Source organism: Brachyhypopomus gauderio, chromosome 11, assembly GCF_052324685.1.
Source record: "Brachyhypopomus gauderio isolate BG-103 chromosome 11, BGAUD_0.2, whole genome shotgun sequence".
In the NCBI taxonomy this organism is placed as follows: Eukaryota; Metazoa; Chordata; class Actinopteri; order Gymnotiformes; family Hypopomidae; genus Brachyhypopomus; species Brachyhypopomus gauderio.
This window is the reverse complement of record NC_135221.1, coordinates 10,642,205-10,657,283: the sequence shown is the minus strand read 5'-3', so window position 1 is coordinate 10,657,283 and position 15,079 is coordinate 10,642,205. Positions and strand designations below refer to the sequence as shown.

Here is a 15,079-nt window from a genome sequence, read left to right as displayed (position 1 = left end):
GTCTTTAATAATTTAAGTACAAAGCGAAAGGTCGCCACCTTTTGGACAGGTGAACAGGACGGTGTGCTGCGTCACCGCGTGTAGGAACCAATGCGTGGCGCTGCAGTTCCTCGCCGGAAGTTGAAAGTTTCGGGGAAGAATGAGATGGTTGCAGAAAGAAAGCCAGCTACGTTTCCGAATTCGCATCAGGTTATTTTCAAAATGTGTCACAAAATATTCATATGTTTATGGTTTGCTTGTTTTTCCTTAGTACGCGCAGATATAACAGACGGCAACGCTGAACACTTAAAGCGGGAGCATTCGCTAATAAAACCATATCAAGGCAAGTAGACGGGTAGACAGCGAACTTGTATTAGCCTGCTAGCATTAGCTAGCCCACTACTGTGTTGCTTCACTGACTCGGGCAGCTGCAGCTTGTGTGGATCATGGAAATGTATAAGTGTGGATACTGGTGACCGAATAGATTACCATGGTCAGAGAAGGAATATGGCTCATTAAGTTATTACTGTCAAGCTTGCCAAGTTGTCTTAGCTGACTTGTGCTATCTGGTCCTAGCTATAGACTGCAAAACTATTTAGTTGTGCCACTAGTTCAGCCGTTTAGTAATGTGTCTATGGAAGCTTAAAAAAGGAAAAACCCCAGAAATAAATAGACAGAAAAATATGTTATGGGTATGTGACTTGAGTTAGCTTGTGGATACGGATCAAAGAGCAATTTAAAAGTGACGTTAAACGAATAAGCTGTTGAACATGATGGCAGGCCACATGTTATCTTCGAAGCATTTCAGGTCATTTGTTCTAAGACTACAAGGGTTGTCATTGAGCTCGAACTGTAAGGATCTGTTTAAAAGCATGTGAGTAGATTCAGACTTGCAGACCATATTATACGACGCCTCTTTGTGTACATACACACACCCCGGTTGCCTAATTGGAATGGAATCATTTGGATTCCTACTGATCCTAGCTAGTACTATGCACTGTTGTACTTTGTACCACAAAACACTTATTGTTCTGTGATCCTAGCATATCGATGTTTTTCTGTCTTTTTAAATTACACATTATAAAACTGTTTAGAGCAGGTCTTCAACATTTGAGCACCCTTCCACACATGCAGATCTATAGACATGTAGACATCAGGTGGGAAAAGGATTAGGCCTAAATGAAGAGAATGATTGATTAGCTACTGGTTGTAGACTACAGCATGACACTAACAACACAATTGGAGTAAAGACTGGGAAGGATTTCAGTCTGTATCAACAGTACCCTCATTCTAACAAATTACTTACAGTCTAGCAAATGATGTTGGCCTTTGAGATCCTTCATTGTGGGTACACAATGTAATTATTTGCCTTCTTGTATGCCACTTTCATGTGCTGTAAACTGCAGTGTTTTGATTTTTTAAGAGACAAAAATCTAGCTACTAATAGCATAACGTTTGTAGTTACAGTGTAATATCATTAAGCAAATAATCCTTAGTAATTGGATATTTTCCATGCTCTCTTTTTTATATATAAATTTAGGGGTTGGAACAAGTTTATCAAGTCAGTGGGATTTCTGGGGAAGTACATTAGTGACAAGTCAATATGTGCGTCTCACTCCTGATGAGCGTAGCAAGCAGGGTTCCATTTGGAACACAGTGGTGAGTAATATGCCTCCAGGCTAGCATGCAGCCTATACCTTTTATTTCTATTGATCTGTCTGTGCCATCCATATCTTAGACACCACAACATACTCTTCTTTGTGCAGCCCTGTTACTTGAAAGACTGGGAGATGCATGTGCAATTCAAAGTGCATGGATCAGGAAAGAAGAATCTGCATGGGGACGGCATTGCCATATGGTACACAAAAGAAAGGTTACATCCTGGTACGTCTGCAAACAAACCGGCATTGATAAGTTTCTAAAGCAAATAGTTTTGGCCTGTTGATGTAGGAGGAAAACCTGTTTCCCAAGATTGACATGAGATGGGGGGTCGCTTCTTTTTGCAGTAATGCATTTCTATTTACAGTTTTATCTTGAAAATTATTGTGCATGGTGAGTGTGTGTGTTTGAAATCAGATGTTTTTTATGTGTGTAAAATGTTTATTTTGTAAAATATTTAATGGCACACCAGAATTACTACAGTTTATGTAATATGTGAAGATCAGCAGTTGATTGTTTCATGTCCTACTTTTACCTTTATTTAGGGCCTGTCTTTGGAAACCAAGACCATTTTGTAGGCCTGGCTATTTTTGTGGATACTTTCCGCAATGACCTCCACGGCATGGATGTAAGTGTGCTTGACTTACAGCTGATTCTTTCTCAGCAGGCCCAGACAGCAATGGCAACTTCCATGGCTTGGCCATATTTATAGACACATACCCAAATGATGAAGCCTCTGGTGTAAGTTAAGAGAACTACAGTTTATGTATGGTATATGTTATTTTTGTTTGTTTTTTCCCTTGAGTTCTTGCATGTTTATTAGTGAAAAGGTGGCTGTACATTCAATCAAAAGGATTGGGATTTAAACCAGGACTATGCAGTTAGATCCTATGAAAGATCCTATGATTTGGTAACAATCACACCTCTTTAAGGAAGGACCCTAAACATCAGGAGCTGTTTGGCAGAATTGGGTAAAACAAAAACAGAGATCTAACTAAATGGCCCTTTTTTAAATAATCGTGAAATTCAATTTCTTGGTGTGTTCAGTCCTTTCCTTTTTTGCATTCAGAATAGCAATTAAATGGACAGTTTGAAACTATAGGTTAAGTCTTTTCTGTTTGTCATGCATCCTATTGTTTGTCTAAATGTATTGATTTTGATTTACAGTACTTCAAAAATTATTTGATAAAATTCTAGAGGCAGTTCATTATCTAATGTTGGTCACAATCAATCTGAAAGTTTCATATGTCTTTAGAGCAAATGATTTTTTTTATTGTCTCAAATAGGAATTTTGCATTACTACAGTCGATACAAATTGATATGTTAGATATTTATTAAATATAAATAAGTTTACTCTGCTCATTTATAACCAACATAATGATTCCTCTTTCCTTTATCTGGAGGAACTGTAGATAATTTTTTTAAGTCAAGTTGCAGTAAATAACTAAAAATTGCCTCTGGGTTTTACACAGCATCCATAACTACCTTTTTAATCTGGTCAGTCTGGTAATTTGTTGTGATGTTAGTATTTTAAAAGGTGTACACCTATATAAAGCACTTAAATGTCATGATATACAGGTCCATCTCAGTAAAAAATGCTATAATTCAATACAAAAAGTGAAACACATATAGATTCATGACCAACAGAGTTATCTATTTCAACTGTTTATTTCTGTTAATGTTAATGATTATGAAAACCCAAATCTGTTAATTTTAATGATTAATGAAAACCCAAAATCTCAGAAAATTTGAACATTATATAAGCCCAACTGCGGAAAAAAGATTTTAAATAAAGAAATGTTGGTTTACTGAAAAGTATGTACAGTAAATGCTCTCAATACTTGGTCAGGGCTCATTTTGCACGAATTACTGCATTAATGTGGCGTGGAATGGGGGCGATCAGCCTGTGGCCCTGCTGAGGTGTTATGGAAGCCCAGGTTGCTTTGACAGCAGCCTTCAGCTCGTCTGCATACTCGACCAAGTATTGAGGGCATTTACTGTACATACTCTTCAGTAGACTAATATTTCTGAATTAATTAATAATATTCTAGTTTTCTGAGAATGATTTTGGGTTTTCATAATCAACATTTACAGAAAGAAACTCTGTCACTCTGTCATGAATCTGTATAATGTTTCACTTTTTGCATTGAATTTCTGAAATGAACTTTTTGGTGATATACTAATTTATTGAGATGCACCTGTAGTAGCATGATTGCATGATTTCATGTTTGTGCATGTGTTAAAGATGCAACAAAATGAAAATGAACAACTGTTTCCACTTGCGTAATTGTGGTAGGACTGTGTTTCACGACACTTGTCTCTCTCATTTATTAATCTTAATTACATTTATGCAAATTTTCAAATGCAGATCATATATTTTTATTTATACATTTTTCTATTTATAATGTTTTCTCTTTCAGGCAAGACAGCTCTTGAATCGGTAGATTGTTTGCTTTGAATTCAGAAAAGCTCAATATACAATCAGTACAGTGGGATTTTGCATATTAACACCATAACCTGGCTTTGCAATCACAGTGTGTTTAAAGTTATTCTATTGTTATTCTATTAATTGCTTGTCTTGTGCATTGTGGTCTCTTAGCGTTCTTTTCCCTACATTTCTGCAATGGTCAGTAATGGCTCTCTGCCATATGATCATGGAAAAGATGGCCGATCTACAGAGCTGGGGGGTTGCTCTGCTGAAATCAGAAACAAAGACCATGATACATATCTTGCCATTCGTTATTCCAAAGGCAGACTCACAGTAAGAATCACACTGACTCCTCTGTGTTTATAAATTTTAAGTCAAGTATAGAATTTAAACATGCATGCATAGGCAAAAGCATTTGTTTAAACTGAATTTTATGTTACAGGCGAAGGCATTTTGTAGATAAACATGAAAAACACAATGGACTACCATGGTGCTAGTTATCAAACTAGCATATATGTATAGCATGTACAGGCAGGGTAATTGCTAGTATTATATAGGCCCTTATGCAATTCCTCCTAACTTGGAGTAATGTGAAGAATTGTTCATTTATGTTTTCATGGTGTTCGAGGGTCAGTTGCTCATACTGGCTTGTAGTTGTATATGTTTAGCTTCTGGTTGCATTTATTGTGCAATGAGGAATTCTGTGTTGTGTTTTCCTTTGTCCACTTTATCTCTAGATTATGATTGACGTTGATGACAAGAATGAGTGGAAGGAATGTATTGATATTGGGGGTGTCCGTCTTCCCACGGGCTACTATTTTGGAGCTTCTGCAGCCACAGGAGATCTTTCTGGTAGGCTTTGGTCCAGAAGTGTCATTATCAATCATTGTTCTTATTCTTGTTTGATTGAGGCCCGTTTCATTGCATTTTCATTGTTCAGACAACCATGATATAATCTCTATGAAAATGTACCAGCTGATGGTAGAACACACCCCTGAGGAAGATAGCCAAGACTGGACTAAAATTGAACCCAGTGTCAGTCTGCTCAAGTCTCCCAAAGGTAACTTGAATAGTGGGTTTTATGTTTCAAATGTTCGTTTTGCATCATACCTTATTCCAGAAAAATAATTCGTTGTTGGCAGATTAGTTAACTTTGGGTTTTTTTAGATTTTGTTTATCCTGATTGATGCTAAATGTGCACTTTTACTTCTCTCACAATACAGATAATATTGATGATCCAACTGGTAATTTCCGAAGTACACCCCTTACTGGCTGGAAGGTCTTCCTGCTCCTCTTGTGTGCCCTTCTTGGGATTGTTGTTTGTGCTGTTGTGGGAGCAGTGGTCTTTCAGAAACGACAAGAAAGAAACAAGAGATTTTACTAGGCACAAACAGATTCTAAAGAACTCTAAGGAATATCGTTTGGAGACATAAATGTGAATTTTTAGCAGCTTTACAAATGTTTATATCATTGAACAGTTGAAAGAATGCTGTACAAGCATTCTGTCTTCTGAAAGGGGAGATTTTGGGTGGGTGTCTTTAAGGTGGTGGCTTAGTTATAAGCACAGTGAATACAGTAAAGTACATAGTCACACATTTTGAAAAGCAGTACAGTTTGAAAAACTCCAAGTAGGTTGCTTTGCTGACAGTTTTCTCATCTGTTTATCCACATATTCTTTTTAATTGCCTTTTTGGTTGGTATACAAATGATTCAATCCCTAATATACAGTTAATTTGATTAATCCCAGATGAGGCCCATTTTGTCCTTGAGTAAGGTGCCTACCACCAGATATCACCAGAATCATTCTACAGTTGTTAAATTGAAGTTGGGTTGGCAAAACTATTTGAATGACTAAAATGCAGTGTCATCTTGAATTTGATTGCCCTTATATTTTGTCTATATTTACAGTATTTTTGCTAGTGAATGCAAATGAATGAGTATTTTGGCTGCATATATTATAGTGAACTGTATTCACATTTATATTTGCTAGCTTATTTAAGACCTTTTGCAATTGGCCTTACTCAAGGATCTCCAGTTGGAGAATGCAATGGAATGCCTTTTTGCGTCAAAAAAGTTTACTTTGTTCACGTTAATTTGAAAACTGAGTGTTTAAATGATCATTTCAAGGACATGCTCACCTACATCTTTTTTTTATGACGATTGCTATTTTATCGAGGGCTGAATAAAATGCACTGAGTATTCATACAAGGCGGAAGCCTGTTGTGGAACGGAAAGTAAATAAAGCAGTTCTTCCGGTAGTGGTTGGTATCCTTTCTATTGCATTTCATGTGGTTTACCGTTTAACTATTTTACAACATGTAACTGGAAAACGTACAGGATGCAAAGCTAGCTGTGTCCTCACACTAATAAGAGCACGCTCGAATAACCCTGTAATAACTTCCCTGCTGGGCCACCACGCGCGACAGATGACGTGGCGCTGTCGGCTTTGCGCAGACTCAGTGCGCGGCCAACCGTCACGGGCAAAATGGCGGCGTCTAGGATGAAGTTTACGCTGTGCACGGTTTTGTTTTTGAACTTCTGTTACGGTTTCGTCTCTGCGTTATATTTTCACATCGGCGAAACCGAGAAGAAATGCTTCATAGAAGAAATTCCGGACGAAACCATGATAATTGGTTAGTATGTGATGGTAACGCTTCCCAAAGTTTGAGGTGCTAGCTGGCCCGTGTGAGTGGCTAACTCTCGTGTCTCACACTAGGAGGTGTAGGGGCAGCTAGCTCACTGAGTGTTTACACATTTACTTAACTAGGCAGCAGGGTTCATGTGGCTTTCATACAGTTCTCAGCTTCATGCAGCTTGTTTTCTCATTTGTATTATATGAAATTGTAAAACGTTGATGCACATTAGCTAGCAGAATGTGTTTGCCAACTCTGGGCTCCCCACAGCCGGCATTAGTGACCGGTGTCACACTCTTATTGGAGGACTCTCCTCTATCACAGCGTTCTCGTCTTCATGTGTGGGACTTGTAGAAATGGCCAGACCTACTGACGTTAGTTAACTCACTACTGTGGGGAAAGTGTGAACTGTAGACACAGTATGTCTTCAATGAATTGGTTAGTGTTGTGGGGTCACTGAAATAGAAACGAATTGAAACAAGTCTCTACAAAAGCTACCTGAGCCATTTCTAGTCTATTCTGATGCAATGGCCGAGTCGGAACCAAACCTGTAGCTTATAATGTTTTCTAAGGCTGAAAAACTTGGCACATGAACATCTTGATTGAAGCTCAGACCTTTAGGGGGAAAATGATTGTACTGATTGTAAATGCCTGGTTAGTTGTCTTTTTTCACCTCTGGCGTGGTCATTTCTATATGGAGAAACACAAGCTTTAGCTAGCTATTTAAAGCTAAAATGACTGAAGTATAATTGTCGGATAGCTGATCTTGACGTTTTCCAGTAGAAATGATTTAGAACTTGAACTACAGCATGTAACTACTATGGTGTGATTTATTTCCATAGCAAAGTGTATTTTAACTATAATTGCAACATTTTCTAATTTGCAGTTATAATTCTATGTAAACGTACACAAGTGGTTGCTATATAATAAACAAGAGTTTATCCAGAGTGAAATAATATCCAAGCATAATATGTCAAAGCAGTATATTAATACTATACACAGATTACAATACAATGTCTAGAGATAATGTTTACATGACTATGATGTTACATAACTGTATTTTTTTTAATTTATTAATGTATTTCATTGCTTTAGTTATTAATTTCTCAGACACCTAGGTTTAGGGACATAAAACCAAGTCAGATTTATTCTAGGCCTAAATCTATAGCTATCCATTCTTTTGATACCATAGAAAGCAGTGCATTGACTTCTTTATTCATTGTTTTGTTAAGAGTTGTCTCTCTTTCCTACCTTCAAGTATCTTTTCCTTTTTGTTGCTTCATTTAAACCACATCCTGCATTTGCTACTATCATTATGCTGCAGCATGAAACTGCATCACCGCTGCATCAAATGGTTCAGGCTATGACCTGAAGTCTACAGCCCTAATTCCATTATATTGTATACAATTTCTTTGTATTTTATAGAGCATTTTTATTTGAATAATGTATCCAAACCCACCTGCTTTTTAATCTTTCATGCCAATAACTTTTTCTCCAGGAAACTATCGAACACAGCTCTATGATAAACAGAAAGAAGAGTATCTACCTGCTACACAGGGACTTGGAATGTTTGTGGAAGTTAAAGATCCTGATGAGAAGGTCCGTTGTTGCAGAACTGGCATTTCCTCAGAAATATAGCTACAACTGCCTTAAAGCTTAGACTGAACAAGCACAAATGCTTATTTTTGTTGTGTTTTAGGTGATCCTGTCCCGTCAATATGGTTCTGAAGGCAGGTTCACCTTCACCTCACACACACCTGGTGAACACCAAATCTGCCTGCACTCCAACTCCTCTAAATTTTCTCTGTTTGCTGGTGGAATGCTTGTGAGTGAACGCATGTCTCTATTCCACACGAGATCAAATAAACACCCGTCATAGTAACTTGAATTCGTTGTTAGCTAATGGTCATCCTGCTCATTCCTCCACCATCTTTCTCAATATACATCTTTATAGCGAGTTCACCTAGACATCCAGGTGGGAGAACACACAAATAACTATGCAGAGATTGCTGCCAAAGATAAGCTAACGGAGCTGCAGCTGAGGGTTCGCCAACTGGTGGAGCAGGTTGATCAGATCCAGAAGGAGCAAAACTATCAGAGAGTGAGTGTTCCTCCATTTCTATCTAGGTTATGTAGATGACTTGCTACTTACAAAATAAAATAGAAAGAAAGAAGGACAATTTGCTTCCCTGATTCATTTTTACTTGTGTAAATGACTTGTCATAAAATAGTCCTATCTCCTTTTTCAGTACCGTGAAGAGCGCTTCAGGCAGACCAGTGAAAGCACCAATCAAAGAGTCCTGTGGTGGTCCATTGTCCAAACGCTGATTTTGGTGGCTATTGGATTTTGGCAGATGAGGCATCTCAAGAGCTTCTTCGAGGCCAAGAAATTAGTGTAGGGTGTGGTTCAGTATTTTTTTGTTTTCAGTTTATGCAGTACAACAGTTTGAAGATTACATCCTCTAGAAAGTTTAAGTCTAGACTGCTGAAATGAACATCTCGGTCCAAGCCCCTCTCAAAGTTTTCTCTCAGTTGTGGTATAAATCCTTTTCATAATACTTATTTCTGTGCCACATAACTATGAAAAGTGCATTACAGTTTCCTTTGAATGGGAGAATTTCTTTTTTCACAGCAGTAGTAATATATGTGTTGTAATTGAGTTTTTAGGACACCATAATGCTCATTAAGGTCAAACCACTTTGCTGTGATTTTGGCATGATCATTTTTCCCACCATACATAAAATCACAGACATTTCATTGCTGTGATTTAACCCCCCAATTTGAAACTTTTTTTTTTTTGTAGAATAACCAATTTTTAAAGAATGAAATTTAGTTCTTTGTATTGGGATCTTTGTGAATGGACTTTTCTTACACTGTATATGCACACATTTGTCCTACAAACAAATCAAACAGCTAATTATGTTGGTATATGAAAGGCACTCTTATTTACCATTTAGTGAACTATTTAAAGTTTCTTTCAGGTTTCTCCAGAGTAAATGTATGTCCATATTTTTATTTAATGTGCATTTGTTAAATTAGCAAAATTTGCATTTTGCCAGCCTAAAAGCCAGGGTAATACCCACTCAATAATATTTCAAATACCCTTTCTGTAGCCAGAAGCAGAGAAACATGATATGTTGTGAAAAATGGCTTTGTTTTTTTATGTATTGTATATACACAACATGACAAGTGTGACTAACTGATTCTGGATCTCTACTGGATCTCTGCAAAGTCTAAGACACCTTATCCAATCAAGGGTTTCAGGAAGCCTCTGAGTGATGGAGCCAAATACGATTAAACCTGATATTTTCAGGACAAAATTAAGATGGTCTGTTACTCTTACATGTTTCTTTCTTGTATCATTCATGTAGTTTTACTTCCATGAGAGTGATTTAAGGGTAAGGGCTGGTTTCTCAGTTGTGGAGAAAATGTCAGTCAGTGGTGACTCACTAGTGAAAAATATTTTTATTCAAGGTTTAAGAATAACTATTTTGGGAAGCCAATTACATATGGCCTGCCATCCGTTTTGTTTATCATCAATTTGATTTCACTAATTCATTTTATTTGTTGCTTTGAAATAGCTATTCCAGGCAGTTGGAACATAATCCTGTGTAGGTCTTTCTATACTTCTATCTCTTTCATTTTCTTTTCCCTCGTACCATAATGGCTATTTTCAAATACTCAGGTATTCTTTCATTAGACAGAAATCGTTGCTTTTATTCACACGCTCTTGTGAGTCACAATGAGCTGCCCCATTAACAATAAACATGTATGCCATCATCCAGTAGGATGTGTTCAACGTATTCAAGTTTTAATTAAAAAATGGAAGTTTGTAATACTTGAAATCGCACAGTAAACATTTCCTACATCTTTTTTGTTTGTTTTTTATAAAACAATTTGGCTTTCCCCCATTTTTCAGATCTGTCACAGGTTATGAACTTTTTTTAGGTTATTTAAAAGAGATGTTGGTACATCAACATTGATAGCTGATGGTTTAAGATTTTTGAATAAGGACACAAAACCAAAAACGTGTGTCATAATATATTCATGGCTTTACTCAGAAATAAAGGTTTGAATCAAAATAACTTGAATCAATGGTGTATAGCGTATTGCTCACCTACTCAATATTTGGTAGTACCCATTTGCCAAGATCTCCATGGGTCTCCTCTAAAGCATTATCATTAACTTCAAAATCTTCCTGCTCCATTACAAAACCTGTCAGTCTAATCTTTTCCTTTCAATCAAATCCACATGTCATCCATGAACGGTTGTCTGCTGACTAATCCTGCATATGACTTCTACAACCTAAGTGACCCAGGTCTAAAACATCCTCTAAATGTCATGCAGTGTCATGTCAAGAACTTATTCAAGACAGTAGGAATCAATACACTAGATTTTCTAGTGATTTATAACGATCACTATAATTATATAATTTGATATAAATCAATAATTTTAATATAATTTGTTTCTGAAAATGATGTGGAACGTTGTTTCCGAGCACACTTTCTGACGGGATGTTACGCAGACGGACCGAATGAAAATAGCCAGCGTGTGATTTTTTTTTTTTTAACCGAACTGTAGGTAGCCAGCTGTCTTTATTGTTCTGCTCTAAAATAATAATATATGTATGTTATATTTGAATGCCTTCGCTTAGATACACCACAGCCTACCCTGGGTGACTCGGTCTTATCTAATTAATTATATATAGACTATACAAACTATATAATCGTTGGCTAATCATCGCGTCCGTACGGCTGCGTCTAGCTAACCCGGCTTATCCAGCAGCAAAATGCAGCGGTACACACAGATGAACGAGTGTTTCCCACTTGTTTCTTTGGCGTTTCACCTAATCTAAGGTTTTGTCAGTGGGCCATAAAGGATAACTGGCACGAAACGTTACGTACGCACTGAAGAGCCAGATTGCATGAATGGACAAATTGGGAATCGAGTTAAAATGGAGTTAAATAATTAGATAACATATTTTTCCATTCAGGTTAGCTGATATCGTAATATAGATAGTGTAGATATAAGTCAGTTTTGGCAGAATTACCGGCGTCGAACAGCAAAGATGATGTACTCTTCGCGGAGGAAACCGGTGCTGTATTTTAAAGAAGACAGAAGGTAAGGGTCTTATTTAAGTAACATCCTTACAAATTACATCATTTGTAATTGAACTATGTGAGTTAGAAATGTTTCAGTATGTTCGGAAATTACGCTGTGCAAAGCTAATTCGCTAAGTAGTGGTGTCGTTTCGTTTGTTTTCAACCTCCAAGAAACGAAATGCGAAAGTGTAATCACCAGGAAGATGTGCTGTGAGTAGTTAGTTGGTCTCTCTAGACGTGTGTGGTTGCTGAAGAACCTCGTTTGAGTTGATTTGCGTTTTCCCCAGTGGTTTAGTGTTGGACAACTGTGTTGTAGTAGTACGATATGCACGTACTAATCTGCTCATGTTATGCACTACACTTAACTTCCCGTTTCTGTGGGGCATTTTAAACGAATTACCAGCATGATTGCCAAATGTTAGCTCTATTTTCTTCTACTTATGGAAACTCCAATTACTTTTTGAACAGAAGATTTTTGAGTAATTCTTTTTGTGTCTTGCTTTTTTTTTAACTTCAGATTTCTGTCGAGGAAATGCACGGTTTTGAAGCTCTTTGGACTTTGTACAGTGCTAGTCTTAGGGTCCCTTCTGTGGCTGCAGTTGAGTTGTTCTGGTGACTTGGGCCAAGCAGTAAAGGATGGCCATTCTCCCTATCAGCCCTGTCCTGTTGAGAGACTGGTACCCGCTATTGATGACCTCTCTTGGGGCCCTCATAAAATGGCAGTCATCATTCCTTTCAGAGAACGTTTTGAAGAACTTCTCGTTTTTGTGCCGTACATGCACTCCTTCCTAAACAAAAAGAAGATACGTCACAAGATCCTTGTGATTAACCAGGTGGATCACTTTCGGTGAGAGCCCATTTTTATTCTTCATTATCAGCTGTGATCAATGCATTTCAATCAATGGAAGATTCTTTATGCTGGTAGTTTTCTGTGACGCTGTTACAGCATACATTCAGATTCTGTAATTGTACTTGCATTGTAACTTATTGTAATTAAGAGGAAAGTATGAATTTGATTTTAAAAAATGCACTAAATACTAGACTACACAGTTTTGCAATAAAAACTTAACGTCAAACCGTATTGTATTATTTTGTTCTGTAAGTATTATTAATTTATTAGACCAGTAACAAGACCATGTAATGAGCAACCCTGATTTGTTTTTAGTAAGAGCAGATTTCCGAACCACTAAGTTTAGTCAGGGGAATAGTAATTGCCACATTGTGTGTGTCTGGCAGCTTTAACAGAGCTTCTCTTATTAATGTTGGCTATTTGGAGAGTGGTAATGACACCGACTACATAGCCATGCATGACGTGGATTTGCTGCCACAAAATGAAGCTCTGGACTACGGTTTCCCCGAGGAGGGACCCTTCCACGTAGCTTCTCCAGAACTCCATCCTCTATATCATTATAAGACATATGTGGGGGGAATACTGCTACTTACCAAGAAGCACTATCAGATGGTAAGACACTTGATGTGACTTTTTTTTGCTATTTGGTTTTACACTGCAAACATATCTCTTAATTCTCTGCTGTTGTCATTTTACTCAAAGTGTAATGGAATGTCCAATCGGTTCTGGGGTTGGGGAAGAGAAGATGACGAGTTCTTTAGAAGACTGAGAACAGCTGAGCTACAGGTACATGAGAGCGCGCGTGTGTGTGTGTGTGTGTGTGTGTTTTGCACTGGATAACATTAATTATGGAGACAAAACGATATGGTATTAATGTTCTGTAACCCGTGTGCAGCTTTTCAGGCCAAAGGGTATAAACACAGGGTACAAAACATTCAGGCACATTCACGATCCTGCCTGGAGGAAGAGAGACCAGAAGAGAATTGCTGCTCAAAAGCAGGTATAGCATAAATTCAACTATATTGTGCATTATCTACAGAGTTTTTTGTTAATCAGAACATGGTCTAATCAGCCTTTACATCTGCAGGTGTCATAAATAAATGTCATTTTTTTGTTGTCATTCATATTGTTGTAGCAATAAAAACATTTGTTTTTACAATGTTGCTACAAGCAATAAATTATTTGTAATCCTGTACAGGGCAGGGGTTCAAATGATGTGTGTTTTGTTTATGCTCCATGGTTTCTCTTTGTTTTTGACAGGAACAGTTCAAGATTGACCCAGAGGGTGGTCTGACCAACCTGCGCTACAAGGTTGAGTCTAGGCAAGACCTGATGATCAGTGGAGCTCCCTGTACTGTCATCAGCACCTCCCTCGAGTGTGATCTCAGCCAGACTCCCTGGTGCCAGCTCGGCTAACATGCCTCAGCTCTGCGTGTTATGCGTGGATGATGCCAACTCTGATGTATTGGGTCATTGTCGGAGCCAGTTTTGTCTGGAATAATCACCCGGTGTAACTATACATAAAACCCTGGAGTCCTGTATGAACAGGAAGAGAGCATGACGCAGACTGATTTGAATGAGGTTTTTATTTCTGCTGGACAATGTTACTTTGATGGCATTTGATGAAGCTGCCTCTATTTCCCTCAGATGGAAAAGAACTGTTGGACCTATTTCAGGTACTAAGATCATATTAGTAATGTTACTAGTTTAAACACTCAGCCAAGGGATTTTTTTGTTTGTTTTTTTAAATAAGTCTGTTCAGGCTGCTGAAGCTGGAGCAATGGCCTCGTTTAGGTGGATTCTTATGGTACAATAACGAAAGGTTTTATCTTCTCCAGTCAGAATTGTTTCTGTATGCCGGATTCAGAATGAATGTGTGACTGCAGACATTGTCATATACTTAAGAGGATTTAGGTATATATTGAATACATTTGCACATGTTTCATATTTATATAAAATGCTCTAGACCAATCTACTGTTTTTGTAATATCTTTATGCCATGTCTACGAATTGGTTGTTTTGTTTGTCTTTAGTTGTCAGTATTGGCATTACAACTATTCACTACAGTAATGTAGTGTATTGTACTGGTAGAGAGTAATATGTACATTCTCCTTACCAAAGACATCTTATGGTCTCTCTCACCCTCTTGACCATAAAGGTGACAGATTGTTGAACATAAATATAAAAGACAGTAAATTCCAGTTCATTAATGACATTTTGCCATTTCCTTCTTTGGTTATTGACTTTGTTGAATGAAAATAGGTAAAGGTAGGTTTGATGTTTAAATATCATTTTATTTGTTTCCTGAAAAGTTTGCCTTCTGCTTAATGTCAAAAACGGCATGCATGTCTTCATTATAAGAAATCAAATCCATTTCTGCTTGAACCTCATATTATACAATTTTTGGTGTGTGTGTCGTCGTCCCCCC

General features: G+C 37.5%; 3 protein-coding genes across 5 annotated transcripts; all 3 read left to right on the top strand.

Annotated features, from left to right (window-relative positions):
• The first annotated feature begins 110 nt into the window (after positions 1 to 110).
• lman2 (lectin, mannose-binding 2) lies at positions 111 to 6,324 on the top strand. 3 transcript variants are annotated; one of them, XM_077021883.1, is made up of 8 exons: positions 111 to 322; positions 1,520 to 1,638; positions 1,746 to 1,863; positions 2,306 to 2,379; positions 4,238 to 4,399; positions 4,804 to 4,918; positions 5,007 to 5,126; positions 5,290 to 6,324. In XM_077021883.1, exons 1-8 carry the CDS (start codon positions 145 to 147, stop codon positions 5,448 to 5,450), a joined length of 1,047 nt encoding a protein of 348 aa, XP_076877998.1. In that variant the 5' UTR covers positions 111 to 144; the 3' UTR covers positions 5,451 to 6,324. The 3 variants fall into 3 exon arrangements, with proteins under 3 accessions (XP_076877998.1, XP_076877997.1, XP_076877996.1); XM_077021882.1 differs by having other exon boundaries at positions 2,303 to 2,379; XM_077021881.1 differs by lacking the exon at positions 2,306 to 2,379 and adding an exon at positions 2,184 to 2,266.
• Positions 6,325 to 6,511: 187 nt separating this feature from the next.
• tmed9 (transmembrane p24 trafficking protein 9) lies at positions 6,512 to 10,486 on the top strand. Its single transcript, XM_077021884.1, has 5 exons — positions 6,512 to 6,699; positions 8,198 to 8,298; positions 8,399 to 8,524; positions 8,654 to 8,800; positions 8,949 to 10,486. Exons 1-5 carry the CDS (start codon positions 6,552 to 6,554, stop codon positions 9,096 to 9,098), a joined length of 672 nt encoding a protein of 223 aa, XP_076877999.1. The 5' UTR covers positions 6,512 to 6,551; the 3' UTR covers positions 9,099 to 10,486.
• Positions 10,487 to 11,242: 756 nt separating this feature from the next.
• On the top strand, positions 11,243 to 15,064 carry b4galt7 (xylosylprotein beta 1,4-galactosyltransferase, polypeptide 7 (galactosyltransferase I)). The gene is made up of 6 exons (XM_077021880.1): positions 11,243 to 11,820; positions 12,319 to 12,648; positions 13,038 to 13,263; positions 13,354 to 13,437; positions 13,547 to 13,651; positions 13,912 to 15,064. Exons 1-6 carry the CDS (start codon positions 11,768 to 11,770, stop codon positions 14,065 to 14,067), a joined length of 954 nt encoding a protein of 317 aa, XP_076877995.1. The 5' UTR covers positions 11,243 to 11,767; the 3' UTR covers positions 14,068 to 15,064.
• The last annotated feature ends 15 nt before the right edge of the window (positions 15,065 to 15,079 follow it).

Bases quoted from the DNA above. Each gene is read 5' to 3' on its own strand.
- tmed9 (XM_077021884.1), top strand. From the start codon at position 6,552: ATGGCGGCGTCTAGGATGAAGTTTACGCTGTGCACGGTTTTGTTTTTG. The intron at 8,299-8,398 runs GTCCGTTGTTGC...GTTGTGTTTTAG, and splicing joins TTAAAGATCCTGATGAGAAG to GTGATCCTGTCCCGTCAATA. The intron at 8,801-8,948 runs GTGAGTGTTCCT...CTCCTTTTTCAG, and splicing joins AGGAGCAAAACTATCAGAGA to TACCGTGAAGAGCGCTTCAG.
- lman2 (XM_077021881.1), top strand. From the start codon at position 145: ATGGTTGCAGAAAGAAAGCCAGCTACGTTTCCGAATTCGCATCAGGTT. The intron at 323-1,519 runs GCAAGTAGACGG...ATATAAATTTAG, and splicing joins GCTAATAAAACCATATCAAG to GGGTTGGAACAAGTTTATCA. The intron at 1,639-1,745 runs GTGAGTAATATG...TTCTTTGTGCAG, and splicing joins GTTCCATTTGGAACACAGTG to CCCTGTTACTTGAAAGACTG.
- b4galt7 (XM_077021880.1), top strand. From the start codon at position 11,768: ATGATGTACTCTTCGCGGAGGAAACCGGTGCTGTATTTTAAAGAAGAC. The intron at 12,649-13,037 runs GTGAGAGCCCAT...TGTGTCTGGCAG, and splicing joins AACCAGGTGGATCACTTTCG to CTTTAACAGAGCTTCTCTTA. The intron at 13,438-13,546 runs GTACATGAGAGC...ACCCGTGTGCAG, and splicing joins TGAGAACAGCTGAGCTACAG to CTTTTCAGGCCAAAGGGTAT.